This window comes from Herpailurus yagouaroundi, unplaced genomic scaffold (assembly GCF_014898765.1).
Source record: "Herpailurus yagouaroundi ecotype Mexico unplaced genomic scaffold, PumYag 206, whole genome shotgun sequence".
Taxonomy (NCBI): domain Eukaryota; kingdom Metazoa; phylum Chordata; class Mammalia; order Carnivora; family Felidae; genus Herpailurus; species Herpailurus yagouaroundi.
In genome coordinates this window covers 4,593,493-4,610,333 of record NW_024412437.1, presented here as the reverse complement: position 1 = coordinate 4,610,333, position 16,841 = coordinate 4,593,493, and the positions used below count along the sequence as shown (strand labels likewise).

At 52.3% G+C, this 16,841-nt stretch overlaps 1 protein-coding gene across 5 annotated transcripts in view; it reads right to left on the bottom strand.

Moving 5' to 3' along the window:
• Positions 1-16,841, bottom strand: part of ARSG (arylsulfatase G) — a 109,655-nt gene that overhangs the window by 43,157 nt on the left and 49,657 nt on the right. For all 5 annotated transcript variants that reach the window (XM_040452185.1, XM_040452186.1, XM_040452188.1 and 2 more), the window contains exons 3-4: positions 4,211-4,398; positions 817-864 (exon numbers count right to left, since the gene is read on the bottom strand). In XM_040452185.1, coding sequence (XP_040308119.1) covers positions 817-864; positions 4,211-4,398 — 236 coding nt within the window. The remainder of the gene's footprint in view (positions 1-816; positions 865-4,210; positions 4,399-16,841) is intronic.

Sequence of the window (16,841 nt, the reverse complement as noted above, 5' to 3'; positions counted from 1 at the left end):
GAGAACATTGCATGGAAATAGAGGGAGGCATTGGGACGGAGGAGGGGAGAAGTCTACAAAATAGAGAACCGTGTTCAAGGAGAAAGCCATCCATTTGTTTCTCTAATAGCAGGGTAGCAGAGAAGCGCATGCCAAGTAGCGACAGGGGAGAAGCCATGGAAGTTGACGTAATGATCAACTGCCTTGAAGAGAAAGTCCGAGGAGGACTCTCATATGAAATGGAAGAGGCAGGTCAGGGGGAGAGCAGAGACAAAAACCACAACTTTGGAAAGCCATCGAAAATTCGGTGAATTGGACATTCAGAGAGCTTATCCGTCAGCACACTGACTTTCAGATCGTTGGCTCAGGCAGCTCGATCTTGGCCTATGCTCCAAGGCCCCGAGCGTCGGAAATCTGAGGCGGTGAACGGCTGCAGGAAGAAGGCAAGAGAGAGCATCTCCCGTTTGGGTGGATGATCTGCTTCTGTGAACCCTCGGGACAATTTGTACTTGCTATGACACTGGACATGTCTGGACCTCACGGGGCCAAATGTGCCCTGAGACGTGGCCACGGATGGGCTCACGATGAGAAGGCCAGAAAGGGCAAGCAGACACCAAAGAGGGGGGTGTCCAGGAAAGATGCCACGCGAGAAGGGCATGACACCAAGGGGAGCCCTGGGTCCCCCAAATGCACCTAAGTGACCCTGTGAATAAAGATGTCCTAACTCAGGAGAGGTGTACCCCAGGCGCAGGATGGCTTAAATGTTAATGGAATCCTTTTACACCAAGATCTTTACTTCCTGTTTCCCAGGTAACAAATTCCCCAAAGAATTCTTACCGCGGAAGTTGGGGTGGTAAGATCCATGGTGCCCGAGATGCCATTTGCCTGTAGGAAAGCAAGAGAGAGACTTTCAGACGAATCCCCGTGGGGGCTCCCAGCTGATCACATACTCAGTTCCCCATCAGTGCTGTCCTTTCCTGAGGACGAGCAAAGAGAGGCTGTAAATGCTGTGTGAAAGCCAAGCCTCGCTCTCTGGGACTGAGAGGGAGGCAGGATGAGTCAGGTTCTACCCAGGAAAGCACAGAGAGAAAAGGAAGACAAGCCTTTCCCAAGGGCCCAGAGAAGCCAGCAGGCTGAGCTTCTGCTCCTCTACGAGCATTCAGTGCCCACAGCGACCCCATGTAGCCCACTGCACCTGCTCTACCCTCCTGCGCTGGGGCCCCTGCCAAAGCTCGGAGGACAGGTGTGCGCTCCAGGTAGACTTGGAGATGCCTGGTTCCCTCCTGGTTTCATCATGCTCTCTGACCAACATCAGCAGCCCGCGGAGCCTGCACAGGGACCACCTCCCCACTCCCCACCCCGGCCTGCTGCTGCCCCAGTGAAGAGACCCTCACCTGGACAGCAAAGGAGGAAGTTAAAATTCACGGCTGCGCCTCGCTCTGTAAATGCGTTTCTTTGGGGAGAATGACTGGGTGATGTGCGGCAAAAACTCTGACCACGTTTGGGCTTTCTGACCTGCTAATTCCGCTTTGAGAAGCAGGGATCCCAGGGAAACCAGACACGGGGCAAGGGGCAGAGAACGCGGTACACAGATCTTAACAGCGGCAGCACTGAATGATGCCCAAGGGAAAGAAAGAAACAGGCAACCACAGGACTGTGGCTGAAGCAAGTTACTTTGCGAAGCCTCGATGAAATACTACCAAACTCTTTTTTAGAGACAAATGCATGCAGCAAAAGGTAATAACCAGGGAATCCAGGTAAATGGTACAGGGGTGTCTATTATTCCCTTTTTGCAACCGCTCTGTGGGTTTGAAAAAAAAAATGTAACATAAGATAGAGGGGAAATGGGTTAAGCACTCATGTGGAAGGCTTGGATTAAGCATCACGTGGAAATCCAAAATTATATTAAAATGTTTAAGCTGTTTCTAAGATTATTAAAATTCTAAGAAGTAGATAAAATGTATTACACAGAACTATAAAATAAGGGGCACCTTATAAAATAAGGTGGCTCAGTCGGTTAAGCCTCTGACTTTGGCTCCCGTCATGATCTCGCCGTTTGTGAGTTCGAGCCCCGCGTCGGGCTCTGTGCTGACAGCTCAGAGCCTGGAGCCTGCTTCACATTCTGTGTCTCCCTCTCTCTTTCTGCCCTTCCCCTGCTCATGCTCTGTCTCTCTCTCTCTCCCTCAAAAATAAGCACTAAGAAAAATTAAAAAATATATAAGTAAAATGTTTAAGCTATTTCTAAGATCATTAAAATTCTAATAAATAGGTAAAATTGTATTACACAGAGATATAAAACAAGGGGCCCCTGGGTGGCTCAGTCGGTTAAGAGTCCGACTTCAGTTCAGGTCATGATCTTGTGGTTCGTGGGTTCAAGCCCCGCATTGGGCTCACAATGAGGAGCCTGCTTGGTACTCTCTCTCTCTCTCTCTCTCAAAATAAATAAATACAACTTTAAAAAAATGTCAAAAGAAGAAATATAAGATATGAGGAAGGGGTTAAAAGGAGGACCTAGTGGTATGTATACAAGACCCTAAACCAAGGTTAGAAGCAAAGTGTGGGTGGTGCCCACGGTCTTGAGATCGCTTCGGTGGGTGTTTTGTTTTTCCCACAAGCATGCTTACAGGGAACTCATAATCACAACACAACGTGGCCGAATATCCAGTCTCTAAGACGCAAAAGGTAGACCGGATGGGGAAGGGAGAGTTAATGTGCAATCAGTGGCTCACGGGGAGTTCAAGGGTATGAAGAGGGAAGGGCAAGCCACAGCAAACCCAGCTCAGGTACAGCCCAGCCGAGTCCCAGGGGCCAAACCCTTCCAGGCTGTGACCACGACAGGGATGCGTGTGATGGGGCCAATAAGGATACTCAGCCCCTCGTGGGAGCTTCAGGGTAATTTACCTCCGGGGTACGGGCAGGAAGGGATGGAAAAGGAGAGATCTTAGTTTGTAGCCCCTCCCCCTGGGGCTCGCCCGCCTGGGCCAATGAATGCCAGGCTCCAGTCTGACCTTCTGTAAAAGTATGTGGGGCTCCTCGATCCAGAGGAGAAGGTGGGGCCGATACCAGAAACCAGAGCCTCCTACAGGTTAACACGGGCGCTCCAGGCATCAAGAACACCCCCACAGGGACCCTCGCCGCCATCCTGTTTGTTGGAAACCCTCCCTTGCCACGTCGTGTAAGTAGGGAGGCAGGAATCCCAGTGGACCCAGCTCTTGGAAAGTCAGAACAACAAGCACAGGCAGCCTAAGGGTGCTGTTGGGACTGCTGCGTTGCCTTGGCCTCTGGAGGGAGGCTGGGCAGAGACACCTGTCTAGGTGGAGCAAAGCATCGGAGGGAGGCTGGGCAGAGACACCTGTCTAGATCCTCCCGCCACAGGGTGGGCGACACTGAACAGGTCTCTCCACCCGTCTGAAAGTCAATCTTCGAACATACATCCTGGGGGAAATTATCATCTCACAAGGGATCTCCCTACCCTGATGCAAAGAAAAACTTAGCTCACTACCTGGCGTGTAGCACATGTTGAGTAAGAGGTGCCTCCAGAAATTTGAGAAAGGAAGCCACTGGACGGCGTGGCAGATGCCGCTGTTTGCCTACCTTACACCCATGCCCCCACTTGTCCTGCTCACAGAACTTCGGTTTTGTTCAGGGGATCGGAGACCCGTGCCCAAAGCCAAGTTGATCATTGTAATCCTAACCCCAGTTTTCCCAGCGGCAAGGTGTGGCCATAGAAATCCACCGAGAAGATTTAAGTGCGTTTCTGCCCGGAGGGAGGGGGAGTGTCTGAGAACAGATTCGCTCTCTCAGGAGAAGTGAATACAGGAGGCCACGGGAGGCTGGCACCTCCTCCCGTCTGTTTCTCCTTCCTTGAGGCCAAATTATGGTGAACGGTACTGAGCAGCTCTGTTGCAACCAAGAGGCAACAAGCCGGAGGACAAAAAGAGCAGAAAAAACAGAAATGGTTTCCTTGAGCCGCGCAGCCAATGAAAGCAATCACTCGCCTCTAAGTTGTTACAATGGGAGGAAAACCACTCCATTGATGGTTTTGGTTCCCTGTTAGATCTCTTCAGTTACTTATAGCTGAGAGCCTTCCTAACATTGACAGCAGGAAATCAACAAAAAGCAGACAGGAACAGAAGAGGGTGGTGGCACGTTGGGGCTACCCAAACACAAAGCGGGCACCCCATAAGTGCTATGGGAGGTGGGGGTCCCGGCTGCGGAGCTCCAGGGTTACCTATCATCCCAGTGACATAGCCAGCTTGCCGCAGCACCTCAGCCAAGGTGGTCTCATTGAGCGGAAGACCCCCCACGGAAGTGACCGCAAAGTTGTGCGTGACTCCATTGCGAAGGCCGAGCCGTCCGGTGAGCAGGGAGGCCCTGGAGGGGGAGCAGGTGGAGGCAGCTGCATGGAAATCCACAAACCTGCACAGAAAGAAAGGTGATGGGGTCCGTCTATCCCCAGAAAGCCAAACCGAGAGAAGCTCGATTCCCACCCAGTCCCTAGGATCCCAGGGCTGGGAAAAGCTCCAAGACCAGCTGAGGAAAATGAAGCTCAGAAGGGTCGTGCAACTAATTCAAGGTCACACAGCTAATTCAAATTGTCTTCATCCAGAATATTTAGTGGATCCTGTTGATCCTGTTTATCCCACACTTTGCATTCACCCAGTCACTAAAATTTGTATCTCTAAAATCAATACCCGTGGCTCTTAAGCGGTCACTCGTGGACATTCCAAGGTGCTCCAAAACTTTGTGTTTTGCAACATGCACATCCCTAGCTGAGGCTGAAGAAGGCGGCCTCCTTGGTGTGGCTCTCGTACTGCAAGCGAGTGCCTTCCTCTCCACCGTCCATTGAGTGCTACAGTTTTGGCATTTCTGTGCTTTCTGTTGGTGATTTTGCTCTGTCAAATGGTCCCCAAGAGTAAGACTGAAGGGCTGCCTACCGCTCCCAAGTGCAAAAAGGCTGTGATGTGCCTCATGGAGCAAATACAAGTGTTCGACAAGCTTCATTCAGGAACGAGTTACGGTGCGGTCTGCCATGAGCTCCGTGTTAACGAATCAAAAACCACAGTACACAAGAAGTCTTTAAACAGAAACACACAAGGACAAAACAAGGTTCTGTAGTGATCTGTTGGCAAAAATGTAACCAGAGGCTCACAGGAGTCTAACTCTGCAGATCCCCTAGAAGCAATGGTTCGGTATTCCGCGATCCAGCGTTCGCGGTGACTTTATAGAGTAACTATTGCCAATGACAAGAATCGGCTGTATCTACTACACAATACTGGATGCCCAGCCTTCTTTTTTAGACACCGTGGAGAAATATAAAAGAAGTCTAACCATTTTCTTGCCCTCAAGGAACGTGATTACACTTAATGTCGCAACTGGCCATGTGGGTCTCCCAATGTGAAGTTGTGAAGTATGTGAAGTTGATATCATCAAGGATTCTCATCAAGAGCATTGAACCTGAATCTCATCATGCCTCTGGACCTAATTTCCAGGTTACAGGAAATACAGCTGACAGAACAGATTAACTGACACCACAAGGAAATAATCTTAACAAACCATCTGACAACATTCTACGACACTCCACCACAACTGGTGTAGTTCTTCAAAAAGTCAATATCCGAGCAAAAAGTGGCATAGTGGGGGATATTCTACACTAAAGGACACTAAAGAGACAACCCAAATGTAATACGTGACCCTTGGCTGGATTCCAGTTCAAACGTGCCAAGAGCACATCTGGGGGCTAATTAGAGAAACTTGATAGGAGCTGCCTGTAAGATGCCGTGGGGGGAATGGTTGTCCATTTTCTGGATTACAGCCAAGTACAGGAATGTTTTTGTTCTTTTTTTTTCTTCTGGTTGTATTGGCATATAACATTGTATTCACTGAAGGCGTACGACATAACGATTTGACACAGGTATTTACTGCGAAACGATACCCACAATAAGTTTGGTGAACAGACCTCACTTCACACATAGGTACCCTTTGTGTGTACGTGTGATGAGAATTTTTAAGATCTGCTCTCTTATCACCTTTCAAACGCACAAGACGGTGTTGTTAATTACAGTCACCGTGCTGTGCGTTCCGTGCCTTAGAGCTTACTTATCTCATGACTGGAAGTTTGCACCTTTGGACCCCTTCACCCATTTCCCCCACCCCTACCCCTGGCAACCACCACTCTGTTCTCCGCATCTAGAAATTCTTTTTTTTTTTTTTTTTTTTTAGATTTCACATATAATTGAGATCATATAATATTTGTCTTTGTCTCACTCCTTTTACCTAGTATGATGTCTACAAGGTCCAACCCACGTTGTCAAAACGGCAGATTTCCTTCTTTTACAGCTAAATAATCTTCCATTGTCTACTACATAATAAAAAAAAAAATAGACATTTTTATTACATTTAGAATATATTTTTACTACGTTCGGAAAGATTTTAGGGGCCCACTTGGTTAAGCTCAGTTGGTTAAGCATCAGACTCTTGATTTTGGTTCCCATCATAATCTCACAGTTCATGAGATCAAACCCCACGTCGGGGCTCTGTGTTGACAGTGAGGGGCCTGCTTGGTATTCTTTCTCTCTCCCTATGTCTCTGCCCCTCCCTGACTCACATAAGCACGCATGCACACGTGCATATTCTCTCTCAAAATAAATAAACTTAAAAAAAAAGAAAGTTTTTGTTACATTAAGAATGCTGGTATTCTTTTTTTTTTGAGAGAGAGAGAGAGAGAGAGAGAGACAGACAGAGCGTGAGTGGGGGAGGGGCAGAGAGAGAGAGGCAGACACAGAATCCGAAGCAGGCTCCAAGCTCTGAGCCATCAGCACAGAGCCCCACGTGGGGCTCGAACTCATGGACCATGCGATCCTGACCTGGGCCAAAGTCAGACGCTTAACCGACTGAACCACCCGGAGCCCCAAGAATGTTTTTATTCTTGAGAGATGTATGCTATAGTGTTTACAATAAAATATAATACTATCTACACCCTTAGAATGACTCAAAAAAAAAAAAAACCCACCTTCTTTATAGACAGAGCGAGTACAAATAAAAATGGCAAAATGCTAATAACAATTGAGTACACTGTCCTTTTCATTTTCCTTTATATTGGAGATTTTTATTATTAAAACTTAATATTAATATTTAACATTAAAAGTTTCAAAAGGATGACAATCTGGAGTCTAGAATGAGCAGAGCTGTGACAGGATGGGTGGCCAGGCTGGCCAGAAGGGCAGGGAGGACAGGTGGCTTAAAGGTCAGGTAAGCACCGCAGAACCATGTGCATCCAGGCTGCTGGGAGCCCGGCGGGCGAGCTCAGCCATGCCGGGCAGAGGGAAGCCCAAGGTCCTGGGGTGGATAAGGGACTGGCCCACAGGCGCCAGGTCAGCGGAGCAAAGCCAAGCTCAGCGCCTCTCTCCTCCTCTCCACATATGACCCATCCTCACCTAGGGGCCGGTGGGAGGGGGTTGGGGGGCCTTTAAAAGTGCTCCTCTGACCACTGCTTAATACTCTAAAACGATTGCCTGGTGCGCCCTGAAAGCGCGCTCCCTCGCAGTCCGCCTTTCAGGCCTCTCCTTCCCTGCCTCCCTCATGCGCCAGCACAGGGGGCTTCTGGGTCTTTTTTAGGATCTGCAGATTGCCAGCTCCTTCCCAAGGTCGGCCTGCACCTGGCACGCTCACCCAGACCTTTGCATGGCCCATCCTCCCCGTTCAGTTTTCCCGCAAGGGGGCCTCCGCTGCCCTCTCATCAGGCACCCTGAGTGCATAGTTGGTAACACTGATCCCAACCCGAATTACCTGGTTTATTTTTATGTCCTTTCTTTCTGGGCCAACTTCCCTCCATGCAAGCTCCCTGGGAGGAAGGCTTTGCCTGTCGCTCACCGCTTATCTCGGGCTCCTAAAACTGGGCTCTACAAATACAGGGTGGAGGGGAGGAGGGAGGACGGTGAGGGGGGAGGAGAGGGGAAGAGAAGGGTCTTTCCTTCCCAACAACTTCATTGAAAATGTAACCCAACCTCGGGGCCCCTGGGTGGCTCAGTCGGTTGAGCACCGACTTCGGCTCAGGTCATGATCTCACGGCCCGTGAGTTCATGATCTCACGGCCCGTGAGTTTGAGCCCCGCGTTGGGCTCTGGGCTACAGCTCGGAGCCTGGAGCCCGCTCCCGATTCTGTGTCTCCTTCTCTCTCTGCCCCTCTCCCACTTGGGCTCTGTTTCTCTCTCAAAAATGAATATATGTTAAAAAAAAATTTTTTTTAATAGAAAATGTAACCAAACCTAAAATTAACCATTACTGGGAAGTGGGGGGTGGGGTGGGATGTCACCAAAAGTGGCACCTTCCCAACAGTTTTAAAGATAACATGCTGACATGGAGTTTGCTCATCGAAGTGTCACGAAGAGATGTGACATCGGGGACCCATGTGAAAGCAGGGGATGAGGTCACAGAGAGCAGTCACGTTTAAACACTCCTCCCCCACACTCCAGAGTCTGGGTCACCACCTGCCACCTGCACTATAGCCTCAGGTCTCCACCATAACCCCAGACCTGGACGGCGGTGGTCCCCAAACCCAGTGACAGCAGCTCTAGACCAGGACCGGCCATTTGCCCAGGCAGTCCTCCTGCCCGGGGCAGTACTTGCTCAGGGGCTTAGACCAGCCTGGGGACAGTTCCTTGTTTTCTGTGCCCCCGCAGAGGCCAGCCTGGGGCAAGAAAATGGGGAAATGCGTACAAATCCCTGCCTCTCACTCAGATCCAGCAATTCGGTCAGAAGACTTGGGACACAGAGGCTTAAAACAGTGTTTAAAAGGGACTCCACCTGGGGCGCCTGGGTGGCTCAGTCAGTTTAGCGGCTAAGACCCATGACTTCAGGTCATGATCTCAAGGTTTGTGCGTTTGAGCCCGCATCAGGCTCTCTGCTGTCGACGCGGAGCCTGCTTGGATCCTCTTGTCCCCCTCTCTCTCTGCCCCTCCCTACTTGCGTGCCCTGTCTCTTAAAAATAAATAAAACGTTTAAAAATAAATAAATAAAGGGACTCCACCTGCAGCCTCTCTCCCCCCTACGAGGACCAACTGTACTAAAAAGAAAGCCCTTACGAGTCTATAATGTTTTCACGTCCCTCCTCCCTCAGAGACGCCCTCCGGAGCGACCCCCCAGCCCGGGTACAGCCAGCAGGGCCCTGAACGCCCTGCCCTTCGCCACGACCTTGGCATCTGCAGAGGTGCTGGCCCTAAAGAGCAGTGAAGTCTGCGACCCCCCCCCCCCCCCCAGCAACACGGTGGTTTCCTCTTTTCTTGTTTCTTTCCTTTTTTCTCTGTCTTTTAAAAAAATGTTACACTCAAGCCTAGGGGCGTCTGGTGGTTCCCTAGGTTAAGTGTCCGACTCTTAGTTTGGGCTCAGGTCGGGATCTCACAGTTCATGGGATCGAGCCCTGAGTCAGCCTCTCTGCTGTCAGCGTGGAGTCGGCTTTGGATCCTCTAGCCTCCCTCCTCTGCCTGTTCTCTCTCTCTTTCTCAAAAATAAATAAACATCGGGGTGCCTGGCTGGCTCGGTGGGTTAAGCGTCCAACTTCAGCTCAGGTCATAATCTCTTGGTTTGTGAGTTTGAGCGCCGCATCGGGCTCTGTGCTGACAGCTCAGAGCCTGGAGCCCGCTTCGGATTCTGTGTCTCCCTCTCTGTCTGCCCCTCCCCTGCTCATGCTCTGTCTCTCTCTGTCTCAAAAATAAATAAAACATTAAAAAAAATTTTTTTTAAAGGTACTAATTGTCACTGAATTGTTCGCTTTAAAATGGTTCATTTTAGGTCATGTGAATTTCACTTCAATAAACAAAACAAAACAAAACAAAACCCAAATCTTACAGACTAAGAGGAAAACGCCTGAAGAGAATGTCTCAGGTAGGAGAAAAGGCCCGTTAAGCTGGGGGTCAGATCTGTAGTTCTTCGGATGAGAAAATACTCATTTGACGTTTTATTTATTTTTGAGAGAGAGAGAGAAAGTGGGGGAGGGGCAGAGAGAGAGGCAGACACAGAATCCGAAGCAGGCTCTAGGCTCCGAGCCGTCAGCACAGAGCCCCATGGGGGCTCGAACCCACGAACCGCGAGATCATGACCTGAGCCGAAGTCGGACGCTTAACCGACTGGGCCACCCAGGCTCCCGGAGAAAATACTCATTCAAAACCAAGGTGGTGATCTATCATTTGTTTCCTTTTATTCCCAAGATACCGGCAAGCAGCAAGCCGGGGCAGCTCTGATAGGTGCTAAGGAAGCAAAGGTACAGTCTCTGTCCTCGATGACCTTACAGTTTACTTTCTGAACAAAAGCCTTACGAGGTCATTTCTACTTCACTAGGGATGGTCATAAACACGTACTTAGCGCTAACTGTGGACACGGCCCTTTACGTGTGTTAACTTGTCTAACACAGCAGCCTGTAGGATGTGTATTGTAAGGACTCCCGTTACAGATGGGGAAACTGAGGCAGTGGGACACGGGAGAGACACAGCGTGTCCCCAGGCACTCTGCTCCACCCCTGCCCTCAGCCTTACACCACGAAGCCAGGTATCCAAGGGCGGTCTTCCAACTCACCCCCGTCCAACTCCAAATCCCATGCGTGTGCCATTTAACCGCACTGTCCCCGCTAGGAACTCCAGAGCATGCCTGCAAAGCCAAAGGGAAGGGGCCGGGAGACACCCACTCCACAGTGGGCAGAGGAGATGGAGTGAGCTTTTTACGCAGAAAGGAAACGTGCCCGGTCCCCCCAGGCCCAGGGTGAGGGAGGCGGCACGGGGTGTTGGCACAAGAAGAGGCTTTGAGGCTTCATCATCCAAAGACTGGCACGGCTCACGTAGGCATGTGCGCACAGGCATACCCGTGTCGAAATGCAGCTGAGAGAATTGCTAACGGGGCCTCAGAGGAGCTTCTGGAGAAAAGATGACAAAACCCTGATGTGATCGATCGATTCGGGTTTGGCCCGGGAGTTTCCAGTCCTGATAACCTTCCAGAGAAACACCAGGCACCTGAACGTCGGGTCTCACCCGAGTCCTGCCTGGAAACGGGAGGCCGCGTGCGACAGCCATGGTTCCGGGAACTGGTGCTTCTGGAAAGAACAGTTCTCCACTGGGTTTCCCCCGCTCCAGACACCGTTGGCCCACACCAGCTGGTTCCCACAGCCTCCGCCCCACAGAGTTCACCCAGGAGATGGGGTAATTCCCTAACGCCGTGTTTCAAGGCAACAAGTGGCACAGAAGGGACATCACGAGGGAGCCGTGAGAGCCCGAAGAGGTGCAGGCCCAGCCCTGCAGCTGCTCTGGGGAGCAGGTTGCGGGCTGCCTTCATCCGACAGAACGAGGGCACGGAAGGTCTGTGCCCCAACACGCACGGCCAGCTCCACGGCGAGGCGGCTGTCTGTCTCGGGGAGCCCAGGAGGAGGCATGCGCAACTCCCCTGTGTGCGCATCGCTGGGACTCCTCCAAAGCATCCCCACCTGCCAGACGTCCTGGGGCCACAAAGGTCCTGGGTGTTGGGGGGGGGCAGCCGGTAACCCCCACTCTTAGAATCCCAAACCAGGTTGCACCTCGCAGATCACGCTTTTGCTCCCAAGACAAACGATCATCTCTACCCAGCCTATCCTGCCCTCCTCCCCGAGATGGAAGGTGCAGGACGCTCCCCGCTCACCGTCCTCACCGCCCCTTGTGATAATCCGTACCCCTCGCAGCACACGCTTCCAAAGCACTCACTACACTCCAGGCACTCGACGCACTTTGGGTCCAGAGCGTCTCCTGCCCCGGGACTCATTCTGGGTTGAATGTGCACATTCCGGAAGCTCTGTGCGGGCTGGCCCACGCCTGTGGGTGTCAGCTCTTTCCCACAACAGAACCAGCTGCACAGTTTGCAGGGCCCTGTGCAAAAGAAGACGAGGGAGCCCTTGTTGGCAATGGACTAAGCATTTCAAGGCGGCAACGAGAGAGCTTTCAACCAAGCGAGGGGCCCCCCCCGAAAGCACGGAGCCCGGTGTGGCTGCACGGGTCACTCGCCCACACGGCTGGCCCCGCCCAGCAGCGTCGGTTCCGTCTCGAACCCCAGTCCCCTCTCGGGCCACTGGGCTTCCCAGAGCAAGAAGAGAAAGGCCCACTGGCCTCGGGCCCCAGACGTCGCTCCCACATACCACGAGGTGGTTTCTCTGCCAGTCTCTGCAAGTTTATCCGGTTCTGCTCCAGATTCATCCCTGCACACCTGCTCTCGCCTTCCAGTGTCCCCTATCTCAGTGAACAGCACCGCCTCCCACTCAGTCACTTGGTCCAAACGCCTCGCCCTGATTCCTCTCTTCCCCTCCCCCTCCACAGCCAAAGTACTAGCACATTCTTGAAAAGACCCTTCTTCCAACCATACCCAGAATCTACCCATTTCTCTCCAACTACCGGCTAACATCCGAGTCCAAGCTAGTATCATGCTGCCCAGACCACTACATGGTCTGTATTGTCTTCCCCAGGGCCACCATGTTGTATAACCCCGGGAGGTGCCATTCACACTGCTGTCCGGAGTTGAGCAGTGCACAATCTGTCCAGCTGTATGTGGGAACCCTGTTCCCCGCTTCCCTCCCTGCCCTCAATTCTCCCTCCCCACCCCTTTCCCAAGGGGCAGCTGAAGTAATCTCAAAACCCGTTTATCGACTAACATTAATTCCTGGCTGGAAACCCTCTCGAGGGCTCTCATCGCAGTCTAAGTAGATCCAAAGTCATTTTCGTGGTCTGCAGGCCCTCCATCAGAGCTGCCCAGCCTGGAGCTGGAGCACACAGAAAGGGCCAAACGGGCCCCAGTTTTCCAAGATCGGGTTCCTCTCGGCCCCAGGGGCAGCCCGGTGGGGCCCCGGGGCAACTGGAGGCCCCGGGGCAGTCTTACCCCAGCTGTGTGCGCCATTCCAGGGAAAGCACTCCCCGGAGAGTACATGGAGACAGTCCTTGGGCAAGGGTGCCAGGATTGTCACCTCTAACTGCCCAGGGGCCTCGCTGGAGTTCCACTAACCACAGCAGAGCTTGCTGGGGGAGCTCAGGGAGGAACCCATAGTCCTTTCCAGCAAGTAGCTCACACTTCAGAGTGTCAAGACATGTGGGTAAGAAGACAAAATAAGACGGGCCCCATCTGAGAAGTACAAAGAAAAGTGCTGTGGGAGGCAGAGGGAGAGTGATAGGAAGGGTTTGTTTGGACAAACGAAGCTGGGTTCAATCCCAGCCTCCCCCCCCCCACCGCTCTGGTGTGAGACAAGACAGGTAACGGCATCTAGGCCTCAGTATCTTCCACTGCAAAACGGGCCTAACACACCTACTTCCCCAGCTCATTTGAGGGATTCGGTGGGACGATGTGCACAAACCCCCTAGCAGAGCTCCAGGTGGGGAGTAGGTTTCTACAAACGTGTGGTAGTCAAGGTAACTCGTGTCCTCATTCGCTAAATGGGGAGGCAGAGGGTGCCCCAGGCAGGTAGGATAGCACGGAAGCTGGGAACCAATGGGTGGGATTCCAGGCCGCTTGGCTGCTGTTGCCACCATGCAGGCATCAGGTTCACTGCCACAGGTTATGGCACACGTCACCTCGGCCTCAATGGGCACAGAACCAAGCTCAGAGTCCTTTCTCCGAGACCTCACGTCTGCCTCCCTCCCAGTAAACCCGGCTGGAAACTGAGGCATCACCTTCCAGTCTGTCTCCCACCTCCCCCTCTTTCAGCAGCTCCCATTCCAAACGATGCCACCCAAGGTCAATATGGCTGTGGTCCCTCGTCCGAACCACTTCAGTGACCTTCCAAGATGCCAGGCTCGCTCTCTCCAGCCCATGCTAACATGCCAGTGGGTCATGCCGTCCCCGGACCCCAAGTCTTCAGTGACTTCCTTCTGTGTGGCGACCATAACCCCCCACGCTCTGGCTCAACCCACTTCTTCAGGCTTCTGACTCATCGCTGCCCGATGTGGGTTGAATCGTGTCCCCCAAAAAGGCACGTTGAAGTTCTAACCCCCGAGCCCCAGAATATGACCTCATTGGATGGTTACACTGAGGATGTAGTTAGTTAAGGTGAGATCGTGCTGGATTAGGGTGAATCCTTAACCTCACGTAACTGGAATCCTTATAAGAGGGGGAGAGAGGGGCGCCTGGGTGGCTCAGTCGGTTGAGCGTCCGACTTTGGCTCAGGTCGTGATCTCACGGTTGGTGAGTTCGAGCCCTGCTTCGGGCTCTGTGCTGACGGCTCAGAGCCTGGAACCTGCTTCGGATTCTGTGTCTCCCTCTCTCTCTCTCTCTCTGCTCCTTCCCTGCTCACACTCTGTCTCTCTCTCAAAAATAAAGATTTAAAAAAAAAAAATTAAAAAGAAGGGGAGAGAGACCAAGAGGAAAACGCCACGTGAAGACACAGACACACAGAGGGAGGGGGGTCACGTGATGACAAAGGCAAGGGTTGGAGTTCTTGCCACAAGCTGAGGAAAGCCTGGGGCTCCCAGAGGCTGGGAGAGGCGAGGTCCGAAATCCTCCTAGAACCTGAGGGGGGGGGGCGGCGCATGGCTCTGTCGGCACCTCCATGCTTCCCTCCCGGCCTCCAGAACTGTGAGAGAATACATTCCTGTTGTTTTATTTTTTAATTTAATTTTCTTTTTAAAAAAAAAATTTTTTTTAACGTTTATTTATTTTTGAGACAGAGAGAGACAGAGCATGAACAGGGGAGGGGCAGAGAGAGAGAGGGAGACACAGAATCCCAAACAGGCTCCAGGATCTGAGCCGTCAACACAGAGCCCGATGCGGGGCTCGAACGCACGGACCGCGAGATCATGACCTGAGCCGAAGTCGGACGCTCAACCGACTGAGCCACCCAGGCGCCCCTTTAATTAAATTTTCTAAATGTCTATTCGTTTTTTGAGAGAGGGAGGGAGGGCGTGGTTGGGGGAGGGGCAAAGACAGAGTGGGGCACAGAGGATCCGAAACAGGCTCTGTGGCGACAGCAGTGAGCCCTGGGTGGGGCTCGAACTCCCGAACCGTGAGATCATGACCTGAGCCAAAGTTGGACACTGAACCGACTGAGCCACCCAGGCGCCCCAAATTCCTGTTGTTTTAAGCCGTCCGGTTTGTCGCACTTGGTTATGGCCACGCCAGGACGTGAATACATCACCCCACGAAGCCCCGGGACGTCTGGCATCCCTCCCCGCCTCACGTCCCACACGCACCTCTCCAACCCAGCACCTCGACTTCCTGCGCCTCGGCCCAGAGAGCCTGCCCCGTCCTCTTGCCCGTCCACATGCCCACCTATCCTCCGCGAGCCGGCGCTGGCACCATTTTGCCTCCCCCACCCCACCCCCGGAAGGATGAGCCTGGACTTCGACTTCCGGAGCCCGTGAAACTTCCTTGCGGCCTTTTCGTGTCTGAACGTAGATGTTCGTCTGACAGCGTCTGTGCCCCACACCCCACCCACCCCACCATGGGCACAAGACCCTGCCGTGGGCTAAGCAGAGTAACACCACCTCTCGTCCCTTATCCTCAAGGACCATGACCCAGGCAGGGCTAGTCAGAATCCAACCTGGAACTTTCTGAACCAGACAGTAAGGAATAGCTCTCTCGTTCCCTTTGAACCTCAAACCATGAGAACAGAGGCAAGAGCCACATCTCCCATCATATGGAGGAGCCTGGAAGAATCTACCCGTTGGCTCAGAAGCCCAGCACAAGACAGAATCTCTGCAGAGGTTAAGTTGATGAGCGAAAGCTATGTCCCTTATGTGCGTGGGCCGGCTGAGCAGTGTTGCTGCCTCTTATGACCAGAGAGTCCTGGCTATCACAGTGTGGGTGTAATAGGATAGGAGCCCAGAATATTCCAGTGAGCAACATGAAGCCCTGCCCTCCAGTTGCCCAAAGTTCAGGAAGGGAGGTGGATAATCCCAGCGTGCGAGAGAGCTCTGTGAACACTAGGCACAGGGTGTTCCGAAAGCACACAAGGAGGGCGTACACGTGTGCCGGTGAAGCGAGTGCGTCTCAAAAGAAGCCACGTGTGTGCTGAGGCTTAAAGTATAAATAGGCATTAACTTTGTTTACGTGTGTCTTATCGTAATAAAAATAGCTGCTGTTTATCAAGCGACTGCCACCCTAATCATATTACGTATATTAGTTCAAATCACTAGGATTCCCCGTTTTACAGATAAGGGAGGTGAGGCAGAGAGAGTTTAAGTCGCTTCCCAAGACCATACGGCTGGCATTGAGGGGGGATGCACCGTGCCCGGTCCAATCACCGTGCCGTACGGAAGACTGTAGACCCCTATATTTGGGAAATGACAGAGCTAGAACTTCAACCCGGGCCTGCCCACCCAAAATCCCATGCTCTTTCAAGTCCCTTTCCATCTGAGAGAAGGCTGGCTGGAGCTGGGCCAATCCAGAGGTTGGTAAGGAAAACGCAGAGGGAATTACCTTTGGCTAGGTGACTAGTCTTGGGCTACGGAGGTCCCGGGACTCAGCCCTGGTGGTGCCGGCCCCAGGAGCCTGACTCACACCCATGCAAACCATGCGAGCCTAAGAGAGACACCCGAATGCCTGTCTCCCAACTGACTGCCAGGGGTCAGCTCAGGAACCAAAGCGTCAGCGTGGTCAACAAGCTTTCTTCTTGGGCATGAATTGCAGGGGAAATCAGAATGCAAAGCTTGTCTTGATGAGTGTGGAGTTAATTAATGCTAAGAGAATTCCAATGGACCATGGAAAAAATCCTTCAGACTGAGCTTTGTCAGTGGGTCTGGGAGGCAAGGGGGCTTTGTTGCCCACCGTCGTCTTCTTCCCTGGCGCTATGGACTGAACGTTTGTGTTGAGGCTCCAACCTCTAACAGGGTGGTATTTGCAAGTCAGGGCTTTGGGAGGTAACCGGGTTTA